Source organism: Balaenoptera physalus (genome assembly GCF_965194825.1).
Source record: "Balaenoptera physalus genome assembly, chromosome: 19".
NCBI classification, from domain to species: Eukaryota; Metazoa; Chordata; class Mammalia; order Artiodactyla; family Balaenopteridae; genus Balaenoptera; species Balaenoptera physalus.
This window is the reverse complement of record NC_138900.1, coordinates 10,586,620-10,607,231: the sequence shown is the minus strand read 5'-3', so window position 1 is coordinate 10,607,231 and position 20,612 is coordinate 10,586,620. Positions and strand designations below refer to the sequence as shown.

The window sequence follows — 20,612 nt, the reverse complement described above, 5'->3', positions numbered from 1 at the left end:
CTTGGCCTGCTTTGGGTCACACGCCCAAGTCTCAAGAAATCACTGAGGCATGGGGTTGAAATGCTCTGATTGGCCAGGCTTGGGTCACATGTCCAGCCCTCACCCAATCACTGTGGTTGAAGAGTGAAATGCTCTGATTAGCCAGGCCTGGGCCCCTCAGCTCCCTGGAACCGGGAGGAAGTTGGTTTCTCAAAACAAGCTCCAGGTGCTGTTACCCGGATGAAAGAGCGTGAGTACTGGTGGAGCAGAAACCACAGGGTCCTCATCCGTAGATGGTTATTAATCATGTTGCAAATACTTGTTTATTACCCATCAGTGGTCCCCTGGCCTGGCTAGTTGGTCTAGCAGAGGCCTTCAGAAAAATCATAAAAGAGGCAGTATGGCTAATACTAATAAAGACATAACCACATCACTTGATAATGACTACTTTTAGAGACTCACGGGGGAGACTTTGCCCCAGGGTGAGGTAGAACCTGGACATCTCTGGGAGAGAAAAGCATGAACTTCTGAGTCAGATCTGAGTTCAAATTCCAACACTCTCATTATACTCACTCACTTACTGATTTTTTCATGCATTCGCTAAAGGAAATTAATTGGGCACCCATGATGTGCCAGGTACTGTTCTAGACCCTGGGGAAAACAGTCATGAGCCAAACAAAATCCCTACCCTCCTGGATCTGACATTCTAGCTAGGGAGGTGGATGTGGGGGATAAGAGACAAATAATAAACAAGTGGACAAAGAAGTAAGTAATTTCAGATAGTAGTAAATATTGTAAAGAGAAGAAAGCAGTGTGTCTTGCTAGCAAGAAGCTAGGGGCCTGACTTGCAGTAGGCATTAGGGAAGGCCTTTGTGGAGAGTTGATATTTGATTTGAGACTGGAATAATGAGATGCAGTCAGCCATGAGATGATCTGTGAAAGCCTCCAAGAGGGAGTAGCAGTGCTAAGGCCCTGAGGTGGCTCGCTCCAAGAACTGACAAAAGTCATTGTGAATAGCTCTGTGACATTAGGTGAATTACTTAGCCTCTGTGCAGTGCTGGAAAATAAGGATGATCATACCAACCCCTCAAGGTTACAATGAGGATTCAATCAGACAACAATTGTAAAACGCAATAGCTAGGGCTGGCACACAACAGGTGTTCAGTAAACATCAGCTATTATTTGGACAATACCATTATTAACTTAAGAAGGAAAGAATGGGCCTGGAGGGTAAAAAGGATGAGAGAAAGAAGCTTTTGTGGCTTATCCTTCCAGAATCCAAAATTCAGGATACGGTATGAGCAAGACTCTGAGAAGGGGCTTCTGATCATGACTCCAGGACATCCTAGATACCAGTATTAATAATAATTAGCATTATTGTAATAGCTACGGCCATTTATTGAGCACCTACGATACGCCAGGCACTCTGCTGGGCACCTGATGTCCATGGGCCCCTCTGCCCCTGGGATAGGCACTGTTATTAACACCCCCATTTTACAGAGGCTCAGAGCCAATAGTCACAAAGTCTGGAGAAAAGCCAGGAGGCCAGCATGAGGCCCAGCCACCGCCAACCTGATGACCTTTGGCCGGTCGTTGCCTCTGATGTGGGGTTACAGGGGCAGGACACTTCTGCCCCACTCTCCATCTTCACCATTCTCCCAGCCTGGAGGGGCTGGGAGGGGGAGGCAGAGAGGAGAGCCCCTTCTCCAGGGACCCTGCCCCAGCCTAGTCCCCACCCACACTGCCACCAACCCAGTGCTAGAGAAGAGTCACTGCACACCTGGCGGTGACTTCCCAGCCCACAGCTGGAGCCCGAGACTTGGGGAGGCGGAGGTGGGGCCGGGAATGGGCGGGGCCAGTGCGGGGGCGGGGCCAGGCTGCATACTTGACTGTGCGCTCTAGGGGACCCCACTCCCGACAGGGCGACTTCCCCTGAGCCGCCGCAGGACGGAAAGCGGCATGAGGTGTCCTCTGGGCGCCGCCGGCTCCGGCCACAGCCCCGCCTGGAGAAGGATGCTTCTAACAGGTGCGTGGGGGTTGCACCCACGGGTTGGAGACAAAGAGGGGACATCCCCGGCGAGAGCCTTTATTCAAATCAGAGACGCCCCCACTCTGAGATCTGACTCTGGTCAGTTTAAAGCCCATGCAGCACGGGCGCCCGACGCACAGGCGCTCTTGAAATCCCCAAGAGGCCGTGCAATTGATCCCCTTCTACAAAGGAGGAAAGTGAGGCTCAAATAGGGGTGGGGTCATTCGCTCAAGAGCACGTGACTGGAAAAGGCAAAATCGGAATTCAGGACCCCATCCCAGTCCCTTTCCACCAGAGCACCGTCTCACCCTAGCTATCCCCATCTAATAATAATTTTAAAATAATAAGAACAACAATAATAAAATAACAATCATAAAGAGGTCATTGTGACTGAGTACTGCTACATGTCAGCCTGTTCTAAGTGGCTTTCTTACAGTAACATTTAGTTCTTAACCCCATGAGGCAAGAGCTATCTGATCCCCATTTCATAGAGTGAAACTGAGACACAGAGAGGTTATGGGTCCTCCCCAGGCCACACAGCTTGAAAGTAACAGAAGGAGGACTTGAACCCAGATGGTCTGGCCACCAAGACCACACTTTCCAGAGACCACCCACATCTGCCTCTCAGAGAGTAAATGAATTGCCTCTTTTTCCAGGTCTTAAGAAGTCCAGTTCTGTGTAATTTCAAAACCCCACCCACAGTTTAAGGCTTCACCTCCTCCCCAGCTCTGGCCTGGGTCAGACAGCAGTGGAGACATGGTGGCACGTGGTGGGCCTCGTTCCTGTTTCTCTCTGTGCGCCCTTTCTCCCCACCCAGAGCTGAGGTCTGTGCCCAGCCCGCCCCCCAAGGCCATGCGCAGAGGAGAGGAAGGGCAAGGAAGGGGCCGGAGAGTTTCAGCTTGGCTGCTGTAGTTGTAAGGTGGGGACATGGCCTTCTGTGTGGCTGAGGCATGATGGTTAGATCCTTCTGGGTGGGGAACCCACCCGGCAGGTCGTCTCCCACGGGGCTCTTTGCCAGGACAGCCTCCAGCCGGCTCCCTTCAGGGGCATCCACACTGGCTCAAGGAAAACTCGTGAACATCTTCGTTGTCCCACCAAACGCTGGAGGCGTGGGCCATTTCCACCCAGCCCGCTCCCCCTCCATCCCTCACCTGGAGACTTAGAGGTCTAAGTTCCCACAGACTCCAGAGCACACATCTCCAGCTCTCCAAGAGGTTTCCTTGGGGCCTCCCTGACTTGGCAGGACGTGGAGGAAAGCCCCAGCCCCCAGCCCCAGGGGGGACCCCCAGTTCAGCCTCAGCTCTCCCCCAGGAAGCCTCACTCTGTGCCATCCCCTCCTCTCCATGAGCTCTCGGCCTCCCTTCCCAAGGCCTGGCGGGGGTAGGGCAGCTGGTGCTGGCAGAACTGGTGACGGGTAACCCCTGTTAGCTAGACCTTAGTTGGGAATGGGGAGCTCTTAGCATCTGTTAGTTTGTTCTCAGCCTCTGGAACCTCTGGGGAGATTTTGAGACAATGGGAGAGTCAAGTTTGACATTGTGGTGTATTTATATTTATATTTATATTTATATTTATATTTATATTTATATTTATATTTATATTTATATTTATACATAGTGATTCAGGGAGTGTCCTGGGCTCAAACAGGGAAAAATTGAATAGAGACTTTTTCTCATTTGATTGAAGATTAGAGATGAAATAAAATAACCATGCTCCTGGCAAGTAAGAGTTCTGGAACCATCTCTACGGTTCCAGCTCTGAAATTCCATATATATATATATAGTATAGGTATTATATATAAGGTATTATTATGGTATATATTGTATATATAGTATATAGCATATAGTATAGTATTTATAGGTATACATATGGTATTATTATAGTATATATATTTTTTATAGGTATTATATATATAAGGTATTATTATAGTATATAAATCTTATATATAAGGTATATATAAGATATTTAGGTATTATATATATTTAATACCTAAGTTAGACTGTCCTGAGCCCTGAAAATTCATAATCTCATTGAATCTCAGGCACTCAGTTGGTTACTATCAACCACCCTCCTTGATGAGTGGGAAAACTGAGGCTCAGGGCCCTGAATAATGATCAGCCGAGTCAGGGTTATGAACCCAGGTCCAGCGGCCTCAGAGTCTATGAATGAAACCATGATTCTACATCAGCTGGAGTAAGGATTGCTAAGATGTGGGGTTTTCTTCTTAAGATGCCTTGAGGACACTCCCTGAATCACCAGGCACCTGCAGCTGTGTCAGAGTCAGAACTTGATAGCAGAACACGGACTGCGTGACCTGGGATCTTCCCCTTCCATCACGTATTCAACAAACACCCCTGGCGCCTACTCTGTGCCCAGCCTGTGCTGGGTGGTGCTGGGGACACAGCAGTGACCAAGAGAGCCCCAGCCCTGCCCTCCTGGGGCTCACAGTACAGAGAGAAGACAGACCCATCCCCAGACAGTGATGACCCAGAATGGGTGGGACAGGAATGGGTTGGGGGAGGGAGACCCAGAGGAAAGGGCTCAGGTCTGAAGCTGGGAAGGTGGTGATCAGGGGAGGACCTTTCAAAGCTGTCAAAATCGAAATAGGACCTCAGAAAGATAAGATGTCAGCCATGCAAATTGCATCCCTGTGCTCTTTGTTTCATAAAAGCGTTAAGACAACAAACTTTTCTATCAAGATAGAAAAACAAAACCTTGAGCAGGTTCTTGGGTATAACACTTTATTCCCGTCGCTTTGACAAGAGCTTCCATTGCCCCATCAAGTCAATTAAGGTCCCTGCCCAAACACTGTATAATAGTTATCTCTTACCAAGCACACCTGAGGGTCAGGGAAGATTTCAGAAGGCGGGATGCCTGAGCCAAAACTTGAATCACAGCTTGATAAAGAGTTGGTGCGGAACAGCATTCTAGGTAGGGAGAACGGCACGGGCAGGGGCCTGGAGGCTAGAGCAACTGCACGGCGTTCAGTCGGACTGATGCAGAGAATGAGGGAAGAGTGGAAAGAGGAGCGCAGAGATGTAGCAAGAGTGACAGGTGAAGGAGTCTGCACTATGTCCTGAGGGCACTGGGGAGCCATGGAAGGTTTATGAGCGGGGAGAGTAGCAAGGTCACACCAGCTGCTGACTCAGAGAGAAAAATCAGTGGAGGTGGGAGGTGGGCAGTGAGCCTGCCAGAAGACCCTGTGGTGAGATGACTCCTAACTCTCCACTTATGACCTTGGCTCTGAGACTCATTCTTGCTGTGCCTCAGTTTCCCTGCCTGGAAAACAGACTAGTGCCAACTTCTGAGTTGTTGAGAAGGATCAGTGGGATAACGGTTGGGAGAGTTTGGCGCAGTCCTCGGCACTAAGTCAGCATGCGGTGTCAGCTGATCACTGGAAGCTGCCTTCTAGGACCACACACACACACACACACACACCCTCCCTGGGCACAGCACGTTTGTAGCTGATGATGCCGCCTGCCCTGGAAGATGTTCTCTCTGGCCACGGCTTCTCCTTCATTTACCCAGAAGAGAGCTGAGGTTTTAACATTTGTGCTGTAAATGGGTATTTCTGATCCTTAAAATGTAACAACTTATTATGTGTTTTTTATCTTAAAAGGCACATTTACGGTACACCCAGTACTTGCAAGTGTGGAGGCAAGGATGATAATAATGATGATAATTATAATTAACGTCCAGCATTTATCTGGCAGTCACTTTGTTACTGCACTAGTCTAAGCACTTCACAAGCATTAGATCAGGGCTTCTGAACATCGGCACTACTGACATTTTGGACCCGATGATGCCTCGTTGTGCGGGCCCGTCCTGTACACTGTAGGATGTTTAGCAGTGTCCGTGGCCTCTACCCACCAGATGCCAACAGCACACCCTCCCAAGTCGTGACAACCAAAAAGATTTCCAGACATTGTCAATGTCCCCTGGCGGGGGGGGGGGGGGTGGACTGGGGTTGGGGGGGGATCATCCCCACTGAGAATCATTAGAGACATTATTATTCTCATTTTATAGATAAGGAAACTGAGGCTCAGAGAGGTTAAGTAACTTTCCCAAAGTCACCAGAGCTAGTTAAGTTTTGGGACGTGCACGCTGGCAATTCAGTTCTGTAGCCTGCAGTCTGGGGCGTGTGCGTTTGTGTGTGCAAAACAATGAAGAACCTAGTTTATACGCTCTTATTTCATTTATTCAGATTTTTACTTAATTTTTGAATGGGTTATACATTCCCATGGTTCTAGTCTCAATGATATATAAAAAGGCCTTGAGTGAAGTCTCTGTCCTCCCCCACCCACCCAGTTCCCCACGTGCCCTCCCTCCCCGCCCCCCGCATACAGATAACCACTATTTTTATATATCCTTCCAGAGATTCTTCATGTTTACAAAAAATGCAAATACATATTTATTTTTCTCCCATTTTTACACCAAAGATAGCACACCATATAAACTGTTCAGCAGCTTGCATTTGTATCTTAACTACTTACCTTGGTGATCTTTCTCTGAGTTCTTCCTCATCCTTTAGTAGAGCTGTATTGTTCCATTGTGTGAATGGACCATAATTTACTTAATCAGTTCCTTATGGATGGGCATTTGGGTATTTTCAATCTTTTGCCATTATAAGCAAAGTGTGGCAAATAACCATGTACCTTAGTCATTTCATACTGGGAAAGTGTATCTATAGAATACATTCCCCGATGTTTAATTACAGGGTCAATGGTTATGGGGATTTTTTCATCTTGAAAGACTTTGCCAGACTGCCCTCCACATGGGGTTGCACCAGCCCTGTGTTTCCTTTTGCCCTCAGCCTCACCAACACACGTCATCAAACTTTTGGATTTCTGCCAACCTGACAGATGAAAAGTTTTATCTTGGTTTGTTTAATTTGCATTTCTCTTACTATGAGTACAACTGAACATTTTCCCTATGTCAAGAGACATTTGAATTTTCTTTTCTAAGAACCTCCAACCTATATCTTTTGTACATTTTTCTGTTAGGTTGCCAATACTTTTCTTCTTGATACCTAGGAGCTCTAAATATAGTAGTGAAATGGGCTCTTCATCTGTGATATCAGTTGCAGATTATTTTTCGTAGTATGTCATTGTCCTTTTGACTTTGTGGGTGGTGGGTTGTTGTTTTTTTTAACTTTGCAAAAGTTTCTTTTAATCATTATGTCAAAATTTTCAGTCTTTTATGACTGGAGTTGATGTTCTTACTGCAATAGTCACCATTCTAGTGAGAGGCAGAAGAATGGGTTGGGCAAGTGCCTAGGGTCTGGAGCCAGACTCCAGGGGTTTGACCCATGCTTTATGCAATATGGAAAATTAGGGGAAATGAGAGAAACAGGGATGGGGGATACACTGGACAGTAGCGTTTAGTGGCTAAGAATTTCAGCTGCCTGGGCGTGGATCACAACTCAAATGTTTATCACTTATGAAATTCTGGAAAAACATCTTAAATTCTCTGAATCTCCATTTCCCCATCTTATCCTGATAGGGGTATAATAGCTGTATTAGTCAGAGCTGAGGCAAGACACAGATGGTCCACTCAAAAGGAGTAATGAGGAGAGTTTAATAGGGGGTCTATTGGCAGAGGTGTAAGCAGGGTATAGGTAAACTGACATGGGATTTTGCAGCACCCAGGGGCTAGCAACAGCAGGAAGCTGTTACCTCCCCTGGGCTAGAAGCTGTAAAAGGAACAGCAGACCCCAAAACCCCAAAAGAGTGGTATATGAAGAGGGTCACCCAATAGGATCTCTAATAGAGGGACCTATTGAACCAGTGCTGATGCAGCAGGGAGGGAGCTGTGGGACCAGTTACCTCAAGGTCACTCCCTTCTGCCCTCCTGTCTTCCACCAATGCTCCCATTGGCAGAAGCCAACCAGAAACAAAAGGCGAGGGATCCCCAGGGATGCAGCTCAGAGAAGTCAGCCTTTTGGGGAGCAGAGCAGAGCAAGATGGAGGGCGAATCTGCGTGGCACCCAGCATAATAAGTGCCTTGTGGGGCTGATGTAGGAATAAGTAAGATAATATCTGTTCAACACTTTAGACAGTGTCTGGCTTGTAGGAGGTTCTTAAGGAATGTTCCTTTCTATTTCTTTATTATTATTATCACCGTTGCCATCATCAGCTCTCGACGGCATTCATTCTCACCAGCACAGGATGGGTTACTTGCGGGGCCAGCATCCTGCCTTTGATCCCATTGCTCCCCTGCTCTCTCTTCTCCCTCCCACCCGCTCCAAGGCAGCCTGCTCGCATTCTTCACCTGCTCTGCCTCCTCGGAGCTGCCCTCCTCTGCCTCTCTGGACCCCTTGACAGAAGGAGCCGATGCCCACCTGCCAGTCCCCAGAAGCCTCGATGGGGTTCTCTCCACTTCTTGGTTCCGAGGGCACGAGGCCCAGGCAGAAGCCATGATCTCCTCCCCTGAGGGCCTCCCAGGGCCCGGCCACACTGGCCGGGAGACGCTGGATACCCAAGGCAGCCTGGTCATCAGAAATGTGACAACTCAAGATGCAGGCAGCTACACCGTGGTGCTGGAAACCAGCAGGGGACGCAGGAGTGCGACGGAGCAGATACAGGTCAACGGTGAGCGGGGCCCCGTGGCGGGAGGAACCCGGTGCTCAGTCAGCAGGGCCCATCAGGATCCATTCTGTCACCAATCCTCCCTAGCAAACCACCGCAGAACTTAAAATAGCAACCGTATTTTTAGCTCAGGATTCTGCTGAACACTTCTTTTGGTCTCAGCTAATTTTAGTCGGCCTCACTCATGTTTCTGCAGCCAGCTGGGGAGGGAGTGCCTAGGCACTGGTCCAGGATGGCCTCCTTCCCATGTCTGGCAGTGGCCTGGCTGGCAGCTGGGGCAGTGGGGGTAATTGGGCCACGAGGCTTCTCATCCTCCAGCAGGAGAGCCTGGGCTTGTTCACTCAGCAAAGGATGAGAAACAAGAGCAGAAGCTTCCTGAGGCCCAGGCTCAGAACGCGCAAGCCATCGCTTCTGCCATGTTTTATTGGCCAAAGCGAGTCACGTGACCGGCTTTGCTCCAACGGGAGGGAAATAGGCTCCGCCTCTTGGTGAGAAAAGTTGCAAAGTCTCCTGGCTATTTTTTTGTCATCTATCACACTTTCCAACAGATATTCATTAAATATTTGTTCATTATCACTTGGGGAAGGACAAGGGTCTCTGGTGGAAGCCTTCAGAACTCACCTCTGTTTTTATGAGCTGTTCAGCTCTGGACTTGCACTTTCACACCTGAACCAGAAAAACCAAGCCCTGAGGTTAACCAGACACATCGTCCTTAGAAGGTAGTTTAGAGACGTATTAATCTACTAGGGCTGCCACACCAAAATACCACATGCTGGGAGGCTTAAAAAAAGAAATTTAGGGGTTTCCCTGGTGGCGGAGTGGTTAAGAATCTGCCTGCCAATGGCAGGGACACAGGTTCGAGCGCTGGTCTGGGAAGATCCCACATGCCACGGAGCAACTAAGCCTGTGCGCCACAACCACTGAAGCCCACGCGCCTAGAGCCCGTGCTCTGCAACAAGAGAAGCCACCCAATAAGAAGCCCGTGCACCGCAACAAGGAGTGGCCCCCCGCTCGCCACAACTAGAGAAAAGCCCGTGCGCAGCAACAAAGACCCAACGCAGCCAAAAATAAAAATAACTAAATAAATTAATTAAAAAACCCAGAAATTTATTTCTCACAGTTCTGGAGGCTGGAAGTCCAAGATCAAGGTGTGGGCAGGTGTGGTTTCTTCTGAGGCCTCTCTCCTTGGCTTGCAGATGGCTGCCTTCTCACTATGTTCTCACATGACCTTCCTTCTTTGTGTGCAACCCTGGTGTCTCCCCGTGTGTCCTAGTCTCTCTTCTTATAAGGACGTCAGTCAGATTGTATTAGGGCCCACCCTCACCGCCCCATTAAAGGCCCTATCACCAAATACAGTCACATTCTGAGGTACTGGGCGTTAGCACTTCAACATATGAATTTGGAGTGGGGGGGGGCGGGGAGGGGAGGAACACAATTCAGTCCATAACAGAGACTATAATAGTTAGGGTTCAGATTCTGGTGTGCTAATAAAGACCCAAAATAGGGCTTCCCTGGTGGCGCAGTGGTTGAGAATCTGCCTGCCGATGCAGGCGACATGGGTTCGAGCCCTGGTCTGGGAAGATCCCACAGCCGCGGAGCAACTAGGCCCGTGAGCCACAACTACTGAGCCTGCGCGTCTGGAGCCTGTGCTCCGCAACAAGAGAGGCCGCGACGGTGAGAGGCCCGCGCACCGCGATGAAGAGTGGCCCCCACTCGCCTCAACTAGAGAAAGCCCTCGCACAGAAACGAAGACCCAACACAGCCAAAAATAAATTAATTAATTAATTCAAAAAAAAAAAAAGCTCACCTTTAAAAAAAAAGAAGATCCAAAATAACAGTGTCTTAAATAAGATAGAAATTTCTCTCTCACATAGTAGTCTGGCATGAATGGTGTAGGGATGATGTGGTGGCTTCAGGGTGGCAGGACCCAGGCTCCTTCTAATTGTTCTGTCCTCACTAGGTTCTGTCCTGCCTGTGGGACCCAAGACAGCTCCCATCACATCTGCGTTCCAACCAGCATAACAGGAGAGGCGAAGGGGAATGAGGATGCCTGCCTTTTACGGCCCAACACAGAGGTTGCTCACATCCCATTGGCTGGGAACTAGTCACATGGTCATACTTAGCTATAAGAGAAGCTGAAAATGTAGTCTTTATCCTGGGCAACCATATACCTAGATAAAAATGTAGGATTCTGTGACTAAAGGAAGAAGGGCAGAAAAGATGGAGGGAGATCCCAGAGGCGGGGATATCTGAGCTGGGACCTGAAGCCTGAGCAGGGGTGTGCCAGGTGAAGAGTTGGGGCAAGCGCTCCTGCAGAGAGACCAGGCAGCGTAAACACGGGAAGCATGAGTGAGTGGCTCCAAGTTACTGAGCCCTCACTATGGACCAAACACTGGGGGATTTCACAACAGCCTGAGAAACAAGATGCCCTAAGCACCACGCCCCTTGCACAAGTGGGGAGACTGAGGCTTGGAGAGGTGACATCAACAGCCTGTGGTCAGGTAGAAGCAAAGGGCCAAGCTAGGATTCGCACCTCTCTCTGTGATCCTGGAGCTTATCTCCTTCCACGCTGCCTCTCTAGCCCTGCAACATCTCTAAGGTACAAGCAAAGGTGGAGAGAGGCGGCTAGGAACCCCGCTTCTGCACCGGGGTTTTTTTTACCTCCACCAGGACATGTAAGGGCTGCTGAGGTCCATCAGTCTACATATCTGTGATGTGAAGGCCAGTTCTTCTTCGAAAAGCCCACCTGCACACCTTTGCCTGTGCTGTTCTCTGCCTGGAGCTTGTGCAGGCTCTGAAACCAGAACCGCCTGCATTCAAATCCCTGCTCCTTCACTTACTAGCCACGTGCCTCTGCAAAGTGACTTCCCATTTGTGTGTTTCAGCGTCCTCCTCTGTAAATGGAGTCACTGTAGACCCTCCCTCGTAGAAGTGCTGTGGGGAGCAAATAAGGTAATCCACGCCAAACGCCTAGAACAGTGCCTGGCACAGAGTAAGCAAATGCTCGCTATGAGTTTTTCAGGGGACTTGACCTCTTTGAGCTTTCGTTTTCCCATTAAAAGGGGGATAACAATAAGACCTACCTCATAGGGTTGTTGTGAGGATTAAATGAGTAAATCCAGTGGCTTCTGAGGTTTTAAAATCATGACCCACAGTAAGAATTGCGTTTCATACCATGACCCAGTATGTCCGTATATCCACACACCACCAGTCACTGAAAGACAAATGTCATAAAATAACAATTATTGCTATGAGTAATGCATTCTGATATTTTCTATTATATTTCATTTCATGTTTTAAATGCTGGTTACACCCTACTAAACGATTTCACCCAAGCATGGGTCTCATTCGCAATATAACAAGCCAGTAAGATAACAAGCTGTAGCTAACATGTGTTTAGAATGGTGCTTGGCTCATAGTAAGAGCCCAGTCTAGGTGGCTGTTACATTGATTCTTGTTTCCACACCTGGTGGGCTCTTTCTCCTCCCGCAAGGCTTAGTTCAGGCACCACCTCCTCCAGGAAGCCTTCTGTGAGCTCTCTGGTTGGACTGAAGTTTTTTTCACTTTTCATGTTGCACGGAAATTGGAAATCAGCTCCGTGTGGTGGTCCCCAGCACTCACCACGACATCACGTTCAAATCCCAGCTATGCCTCTCTCTCTGACTATGAGGCCTGGCCCTAAGCACCCCCAGACCTCAGAGTCTTTCACCTGAAAAAAAAAGAAAAGAAACAACACGAAAAGAGAACTATGGTGAGGATTATATATGTTCTCTGTAAAGAGCCCTGCCAGTAGCTGAGGTCCCACGCCTTGGAGGTCCCCTTGACCCCCCTCTCTCTCCCACCCACATCCAATCCATCGGCAAGTCCTATGGGCTCTGCCTGCAAAATGATCCAGAATCCAACTGCTCCTCCTAGCTCCTTGGCTTTTATCTTGGCCCAGCTGAGGGCAGGGGAGCTGGGGTATTTATATACCAGCCCGCGTCAGTCACTGTGGAAGGCTGCCCCCCCGCAGTGTGCCCACCCTCCAGCACTCTGGCCTGTTGCCTCCATGGTCAGAGCAGGCTCTGGCAGCCAGCAGAAGCCCTGAAGCAACAGATGCAGTGTTGGCAGTTGGAAGGGCTGAGGGTGAGGGCACCAACAGCTCTGCTACATCCAGCGTCTGGGCACAGACCAGGCACTCCAAACACATTCGTTGGTGGATGAATTAATGAATGAATGCCTCTGTGGTGAACAGAAGAAGTGCTCAGCCTCTCTGAGTGGTCTCCACCCATGTGACCTCGCTCCCTGTTTGCACAGCCAACTCTGACGGGGTGCTGGCTGCTGACATTCCCAGAAAACACACAAGGTATCCTCCGGAGTGAACTCAACTACTCAGTGATCCTGCAGTGGGTGGCTTCCATCGAACCTGAACCTGTGCTATGATGGACCTTCAATGGGCATCCTCGCGGGATCGGGGAGAGGCTGATTATCCAGAGGTTGTCCTTGGAGGATCTGGGCACCTATGTATGCTTGGCCGAGAATAGCCAGGGAATGTATTTCTCCCAGCCTGTGACTATCATGCTGCCACGTGAGTACCCCACCGTCACCCCGGACCCTGTACCCTTGCTGGTCAGTGGCCAGCTTTCCTGATTCCACTGAGCTACATTCTATGCTCAGTCCCCTCTGATACCCTTTATAGCCAAGATGGTATCTCACTCTTTCATCCTCCTGGCAGAGTGGGGATTATTAGCCCATTTTACAGATGAGAGGCTGCAGGCCAAAGACATAAACTCTAATGAAAGCTCAGGGCAGGATCTGGAGCCAGCTGCCTGGGTCCCGGCTCCAACCATTTGCTGGCTGTGTGAATTTGGGAAGCCTCTTCACCTCTGAGTCTCAGCATATGCCGGAGAAAAAATTAAGGTGATAATATAATGAGTGGTTCCAAGCACGGGCTTTGGAATTTGAATTTTGGCTCCACCACTTCCTGGCTGTGTGACTTTGGACCAGTGCCTTGACTTCTCTGTCCCTCAGTTTCCTCATCTATAAAATTGGGGAAATAATAGTGCCCACCCCAAAGTGTAGCTGTGAGCATTTGATGAGATAAGCAGGTGAACAGCTTAAAATAAGAGTGCCTAGCACTACGGAACACTAGTGAGTGCTCAATAAACATGAACTAGTATCACTGTTATGATTAGTATTATCCATATTATTATTAATTTTGTGCCTGTTACTGTATGCAATAGTATGTACGAAGGCTCAGGCGGCAGTAAAAAGAACAGCCAGTTACTGGGATAAGAAAAGTGGTTTGGGAGCCCGTCAAAATGGGGCTCAATTCCTTTCCCTGTGCCTTCTTGGCTGGGTGACTTAGGGCAAGTGACGTCCCTTCTCTGAGCCTCAGTTTCCTCCTGTGTATAATCAGAGTGATCGTGTAGACCTCTGCAAGGTTGCTATAAGGAACTGAAATGGTATGTGTGTGAGGCTAGCAGACACCAGTTAGCAGATGCTTTAAAAATAGCAGCAGTGGGGCTTCCCTGGTGGCGCAGTGGTTGAGAATCTGCCTGCCAATGCAGGGCACACGGGTTCGAGCCCTGGTCTGGGAAGATCCCACATGCCGCGGAGCAACTAAGCCCGTGTGCCACAACTACTGAGCCTGCGCGTCTGGAGCCTGTGCTCTGCGACAAGAGAGGCCGCGACAGTGAGAGGCCTGCGCACTGCGATGAAGAGTGGCCCCCGCTTGCCGCAACTAGAGAAAGCCCTCACAGAAACGAAGACCCAACACAGCCAATAAATAAATAAATAAATAAATAAGTGAAATTCTTTAAAAAAAAAAAAAAATAGCAGCAGTTATCATGCATATTATTTTTAGTATTTCTGTTCATGGCATGAGCTGGAAAGATACAGAGAAGCTGCCAGTGGAGAAGCAGGGAGGCATGTAGGCAGCGGGGATCACATGAGCAAAGGTCCAGGGCATGGAAAGGGCAGGGATAATGGAAAGCCTGGCTTGGCTATGTTCCTGAGATCTGCCTCTCTCCCCAGCCAGGGTTCAGTGGGAGCTTCAGGATTTGGTTTTGAGGTGATTTCCTGGGAGAAAAAAAAGGTAAAAAATGTAAATCTTGGAGCACCTGTTAACCCTGACACATTCATTGAGAATGACAATACTTTCAAGACCCCCTTTCCTCACTCATCAACTGTTCAGGAAATGTTTATTGAGCACCTATTATGTGACTGGCCCATGCTGGGCAGTGCTGAGGGCATCTGGTGACAGAGACAGTCCTGGCCCTGCCCTCACAGGACTCCCAGTCCAGTAAGGGACAGACCTTTCCACAAACAGTAATGACCAGAGTGGGCAGGGCTGGGGTGGGGGAGCTCAGAGGGCTGTGAGACCCAAGGAGGTGCCTGACCCAGCAAGGGGATCAGGGCGGGCTTCCTGGAAGAGGGGACATCTGAGCTGGTACTAGGATACATAGGAATTGTCCAGGCCAAGGGAGAGAAAATGGCATAAATGGCATTCCAGGGGCACAGATAAAGGCCTGGAAGTAGGAGACAGATGGGAGTGAGCTTAGAAAATTAAGTAGACTCCAACAGGGCTTGGTTATAAAGGTAGAGGGTGGAAAGAGAAGAGACTGGCCAGGTGGCAGGGCCTCGAAGGCCAAGGTGAAGTCCTGGGTAGCCACGGCAAGGTTCTGAGCAGGGGAGGAACAGGGTCAAGTGTGACCTTTAAAAAGACCCCTCTGGCTTCTGTGTGGTGGGAAGATGGGTTGGGGAGCGACTGGGACAGGAGAGCGGGGATGAAGCTGGGGTGGAGACCCGGAAGATGGGGAGGAGGTGGAATGGTGGGAGTGGGGGGTGTGGAGGGAGGGTGTCTCCTCCAGTCTCTGCCCTTCTTGGTTCCCAGAAGACATTGTGGATCCCACAGACCCTGTGCCCATCAAGCCGAACCCTACCCTCTCCCTGTCAGGAAGCTCTGCCTTTGCCCTCATTGTGGCCGCACCTGTGGTACTGGTCGGAAGCACGGTCTTCACCATAATCTGGAAGCTAAGGTACCTGCCTTCCCTCCTTCCCATCCACTCAGCCCCCACAAGGCGCAGAGCTCACTCTGCAGCAAGACTGAAGTCAAACCAACTGCCTCATCCCAAGGAGCTTAAAGCTCATTTGGAGAGGATGACATTGACCCCTGATGTGCCCATCCAACTCATCAGTTCCCAAAGTGGCCCCAGGGGAACAGAGAGACAGGAGAGGGCTCTGGAGCTGGGTTCAAATCCCAGCTCCGTCACTTACCCACAGTGAGGCCATGGCAAGTCACTTCCCCTCTCTGTGCCTCAGTTTGCCCATCTGCAAAATGGGGGTGGTATTAATAGCACCTGCCTCACAGGGCTGTCATTTGGATTAAACGAGGTAATATTTCTAAAGCCTTTTGGGAATTCCCTGGTGGTCCAGTGGTTAGGGCTCCATGCTTCCACTGCAGGTGGCCTGGGTTCAATCCCTGGTCAGGGAACTAAGATCCCACAAGACGCACAGTGTGGCCAAAAAAAAAAAAAAAGTCTTTAAAGCAGGGCCTGGGATATGGTCAGTGTTATATTCATCCCTTCCACACATAACTGTTGAGTACCTACTATGTGCCAGGCACTGATACCGTGGGAATAAACAGCGGAAAGTCCTTGCCCTCATGAACTTGCATCCTAGTCGGAGATACAATACACATGATGACCAAGTAAAACATAGATAGTATGTTGATAGATAGTACATACATAGATAGTATGAGAGCTAAGGAGAGGAGTAAGGCCAGGAAAGGGCACAGGGAGTGTGGGGATGGGGCACCTTTAACTAAGTTAGCGAACGCCTCCCTGAGAAAGTGACATCTGAGCAAAGACATAAAGCAAAGGAAAGGAGGGAGAGAGCCAGTGGATCTGGGGGAAGGGCATAGCTGGCAGAAGGAACAGCAAATGCAAAGGCCCTGAGGTGGGACTTGCCTGGCATGTTCAAGGAATAGCAAGGAGGCCAATGTGGCTAGAGTGGCATGAAAAATGGGGAGAGAAGTAGGATGTGGGATCAGAGAAGGAAGCAGGGGTCATTGGGGGAGGGGGGCACCAGACAGCTTAAGGTCTTGCGGGCCATGCAAGGACTTGGCTTTTGTTCTGAGTGAGATGGGAGCCATGGAGGATTTGGGGAAGAGGAGGGATGGGATCTGTCTTACATCTGACTTACATTTTCATCCTAGATGTGTTATCTATTATTATAATACTATAATATCTTACCATGGATGTGCTTGCTGAACATTATTCTATTTCACCTCCACAAGAGCTTGGCGGGGTTGGGGAATGGGGTAGGGATGAAGAGCTCGTTTTTGTCGAAGACGAAACTAAGGCTGAGAGAGAAGAGACTGGCCCCAGACCGCACAGTTGAAGAGGGATTCGAACCCAGAACACTGCCTCACTCTTAGTTCTAGCCCCTAACCTACACTGCCTCTTTTCCGTCATTAACGATACAAGCCTTCGTAGCTGACGTACTGAGGAAGAGAAATCTGAATGCTGAAATGGTTTGGAAAGGCCCTATGGACCAGCTGGGAGGGACTAGGGCCAGGTCTCCTGTCCATGAGTGCCGTGTGGCACCTTCTAGGGGTGGGAGAGGGCCAGGCTGCTGCTGAATCACCCACATCGTCTTCGTCCCTGTGGCTCCAATTTCCTGGGCCCTCAGTAAGTGCCAGGAGCCCTCAAGTCACGGCTCTCAGGATGGGTGCTGTTGTTGCCCTCATTTTCCACATGAGTAGAACTAAATCTCAGAGAAATCCATCAACTTTCCCAAAGGACATACCGCTGACAAAGAGCTGACCCTGAATCAAACCCAGGTCTAACTCCAAAGTCATGTTCTTAGAGGGGAAAGGTGAGAAATCAGGCTGGTGTGAAAAATCCTCACCCAGACCACGTGGAATCCCTCCCTCCATGAGGGGCAGGAGGGCTCACTTCCTGTCCTCCCCGCCATCTTGGCCAAGACCTATTATGGCAGACCAATGCTGACATCATCCAGAAGGAACCAGCCTTGTCCAATCAGCTGTGACCTTGGAGATGAGGTCATGGGGACAAGCATGGCTGTGTTGACTCTCCCGGTGGAGAGGGGCAATCTTCAGAAAAAAGGGGTCTGGGTTGGGAGGCACCCTACATACACATCTACGATACCCATCAAGGGCCAAGAGAGATCCCCGTGGTTTGCAGTGAAGGCCATGGACCCTGAAGCCAGGTCCCTTTGGTTCATCCCAGCTCTGCCATAGGCTAGCCTGTGGGACTTTGGGTGACTTGTTTAACTGCTCTGTGGCCCATCGGTAAAACAAGGATAACGGTTACATAATACCTGCCTCAAAGGGTAGGTGTGTGGATTACGTAAGATGGTGGGAGTAAAGAACTGTAAATAATGCCTGGCACACGGTGAGCCTTCAATGAATGTCAGCCACATGTATTATTATTATTGTTTTTGTTATTATTAATATTTCTCTCTCTTCACTGTAGGTGTGGCTGACAAAGAAGAAATGGGTGAACCACTTTGGGTTTTTTTTTCAGTTTAAATAAATTGAATAAAAATTTAAAAAACAAATAAATGAATCTAGACAAAAGGAGATATTACAAGCAGATCTTAATCATGAATTTTTATGTGGTGCTCAAAAATACTAACAGCTATTTTACAATGTCCAGTTTCAAAGTATACATTTTGTGGAACACGTGTATATTTCTGTTCAGTATATAATTAGTAGTGGAACTTCACAGTTATAGAATATGTATATCTTCAGCTTTTATCACTGTTCCCAAATTGTTTTCCAGTCAAATTCATTGTATTTTCATACAATGGGTTCCACAGTGAAATACTACATAGTAATGGAACAAATTTAGATAAATCACAAAAACATGAAATCTCGTAAACACAGCTACAAGAGAGGGCAGAAGTTATAGTACCATTTTTAATAATACAAGCATTACCAGGAACTCACTGGCGGTCCAGTGGTTAGTACTCTGTGCTCTCGCTGCTGAGGGCCCAGTTTGGATCCCTGGTTGGGGAACTAAGATCACACAAGCTTCATGGCATGGCCAAAAAGACCCCCAGAAAAACCCTACTCTTTGCTATTAGAAGACAGGATATGTGGGGTGGCAAAGGATAAAAAAGGAGTACAAATGTGCATCTGAAGTGTGGGCATCTATCAGCCCAACAGGTGAGACCAAGAAGAAGTGTGGGGAGGGGAGAATCCTGGGACTAGGGACAAGATGAAGGCCCTGGGAGCACCATTTGAGACCTCCTCCCTCCAGGTTTTCTGGTCATTTTTCTGTGGGATGTTCCCATCTTGTTGAGAGGCCCAGGGACTGCTTTTGTCTCCTCTTGCCAGCTGCCATCCATCTCCCCATCTCACCAAATCCCTTGGAGCACATAATCAGTCTAGATTTCTTAAAACTCTTGTGCTGCAACCAAAAGAAGCTCACTGAAGTAGCTCAAGAAAAAACACAAGGAAGATTTAATATAAGGATCCAGGAAGAGTTCCAGGAATCCAAGGGTGTATCAGTTAGCACTTGCTATGTAACAAACTACCCGCCAAAACTCAGTGGCTTGAAACAACAGCGATTTATTTAGCATACAATTCTATGGGTTATTGATGTGGGTTGGGCACAGCTGGGCAGCTCTTCTGGTCTCTGCTGGGCTCACTTATGCATCTACGGTTGGTTGGCACGTTGCCTAGGGGCTGTCTGGACTAGGATAGCCTCAGCTGTGGTAACTGGCCATGTAACTGACTCTTCCACGTCATCTCTCATTCTCTAGCAAGCAGACACAAGCATGCTCATGACAGAGGCAGGATTCCAAGAGTGAGGGCAGAAGATGCAATGCCTCTTAGGACCAAGGTTAAGAACTGGCAAATTATCACTTCTGTCACATTCTATTGCCCAAAGCAAGTCACATGACCAGCTCAGATTCAATAGGTGGGGAAATGACCTCACCTTTTGATGGGAGGGGAAGAATCTGTGGCCGTTCTTGCAATCTACCACAAATGGCAGGAGAGCATGGTCAGAAAGCAGGAAAGCTACTGGAACCAGGGTAGTTGCTTGCTGCCTCTCCCAGCCTCCCACTCCTCAGCCCTTGTAATCCTCTTCTCCAGGAACATGGAATTCACAGTTCTCTGTCTCGCTCTGCAGATGGGCAGTCGATGCTTCTCCATCCATGTGGAGAAAGGCACCATCCCATAGCTTGCAAATCCCCATCACCCCTGTTCAAAGGAACTGCCCAACTTAGCCAGTATCCCTTTGCCTTATCTCTGACACCTCTGGAAAAGGGTATCTGATTACCTTACTTGGGACAGTTGTCAACCTTGGTCCCATCACTGTGGCTGCGGTGGGGAGCAGAGGTGTTTTGTACAACCAAAGGTCCGGGGGCTCAGCCCCATTTGTGAGGGCTCAGTGCTCAGTAAAAAGCGGGGAGGTTTTGCCTTGTAAGTTGGGCAGACACCCCAGAATACGTCTTCTACACATGCAGCTTATTTTTGCTCCTTTTCAAAGAGAAAAAAAACCTTCCAAATGCAGAGAAGTGGGGGGAAGGGGGCTCAACCCCCAGAAATCCATGGTACATTTGTAAATGAGGTCAAACACTTCCTTTCACTGGAGAATCCTGACAGATGGCAGGCAAAGGGTTCTCACTGACCCTACGCAAGTCACTTACCCGCTCTGAGACTCACCTGCTTGAAACGAGTGTGAGTGAAACTCCTGTGCAGATATGTCTAACATTTGAGGAACATTCAGTGCTTCTGCGACACACTACCGTGTCAACAGAAAGGCACCTCCCACATCGTTACGATTAGCAACAATAGTAGCAGACCTGAGTTCAAATCTTGTCTGTTGAGGGCTGTCCACGTGCCAGCCACTGCACTCGATTCCTTAAGTGATTCGTATGTTATATCATCCTCACTGCACCCACTGAGGAAAGGAGAACTACCCCCACTTTACAGACAAAGAAGGTGAGTCTCAGAGAGGCTAAGTGACTTGCCCCAGGGTCATACCATGGTGGGGCTGGTCTCC

At 49.0% G+C, this 20,612-nt stretch overlaps 1 protein-coding gene across 1 annotated transcript; it reads left to right on the top strand.

Annotated features, from left to right (window-relative positions):
- Window positions 1–219: 219 nt before the first annotated feature.
- On the top strand, window positions 220–20,439 carry IGSF23 (immunoglobulin superfamily member 23; the record flags this gene model as incomplete). Its single annotated transcript, XM_082436180.1, is given in 8 exon segments — window positions 220–229; window positions 1,882–2,005; window positions 8,449–8,595; window positions 11,478–11,544; window positions 12,889–13,011; window positions 13,015–13,159; window positions 15,467–15,611; window positions 18,072–20,439. Coding segments are annotated over 8 exon segments (771 nt in total). The 3' UTR covers window positions 18,082–20,439.
- Window positions 20,440–20,612: the final 173 nt, after the last annotated feature.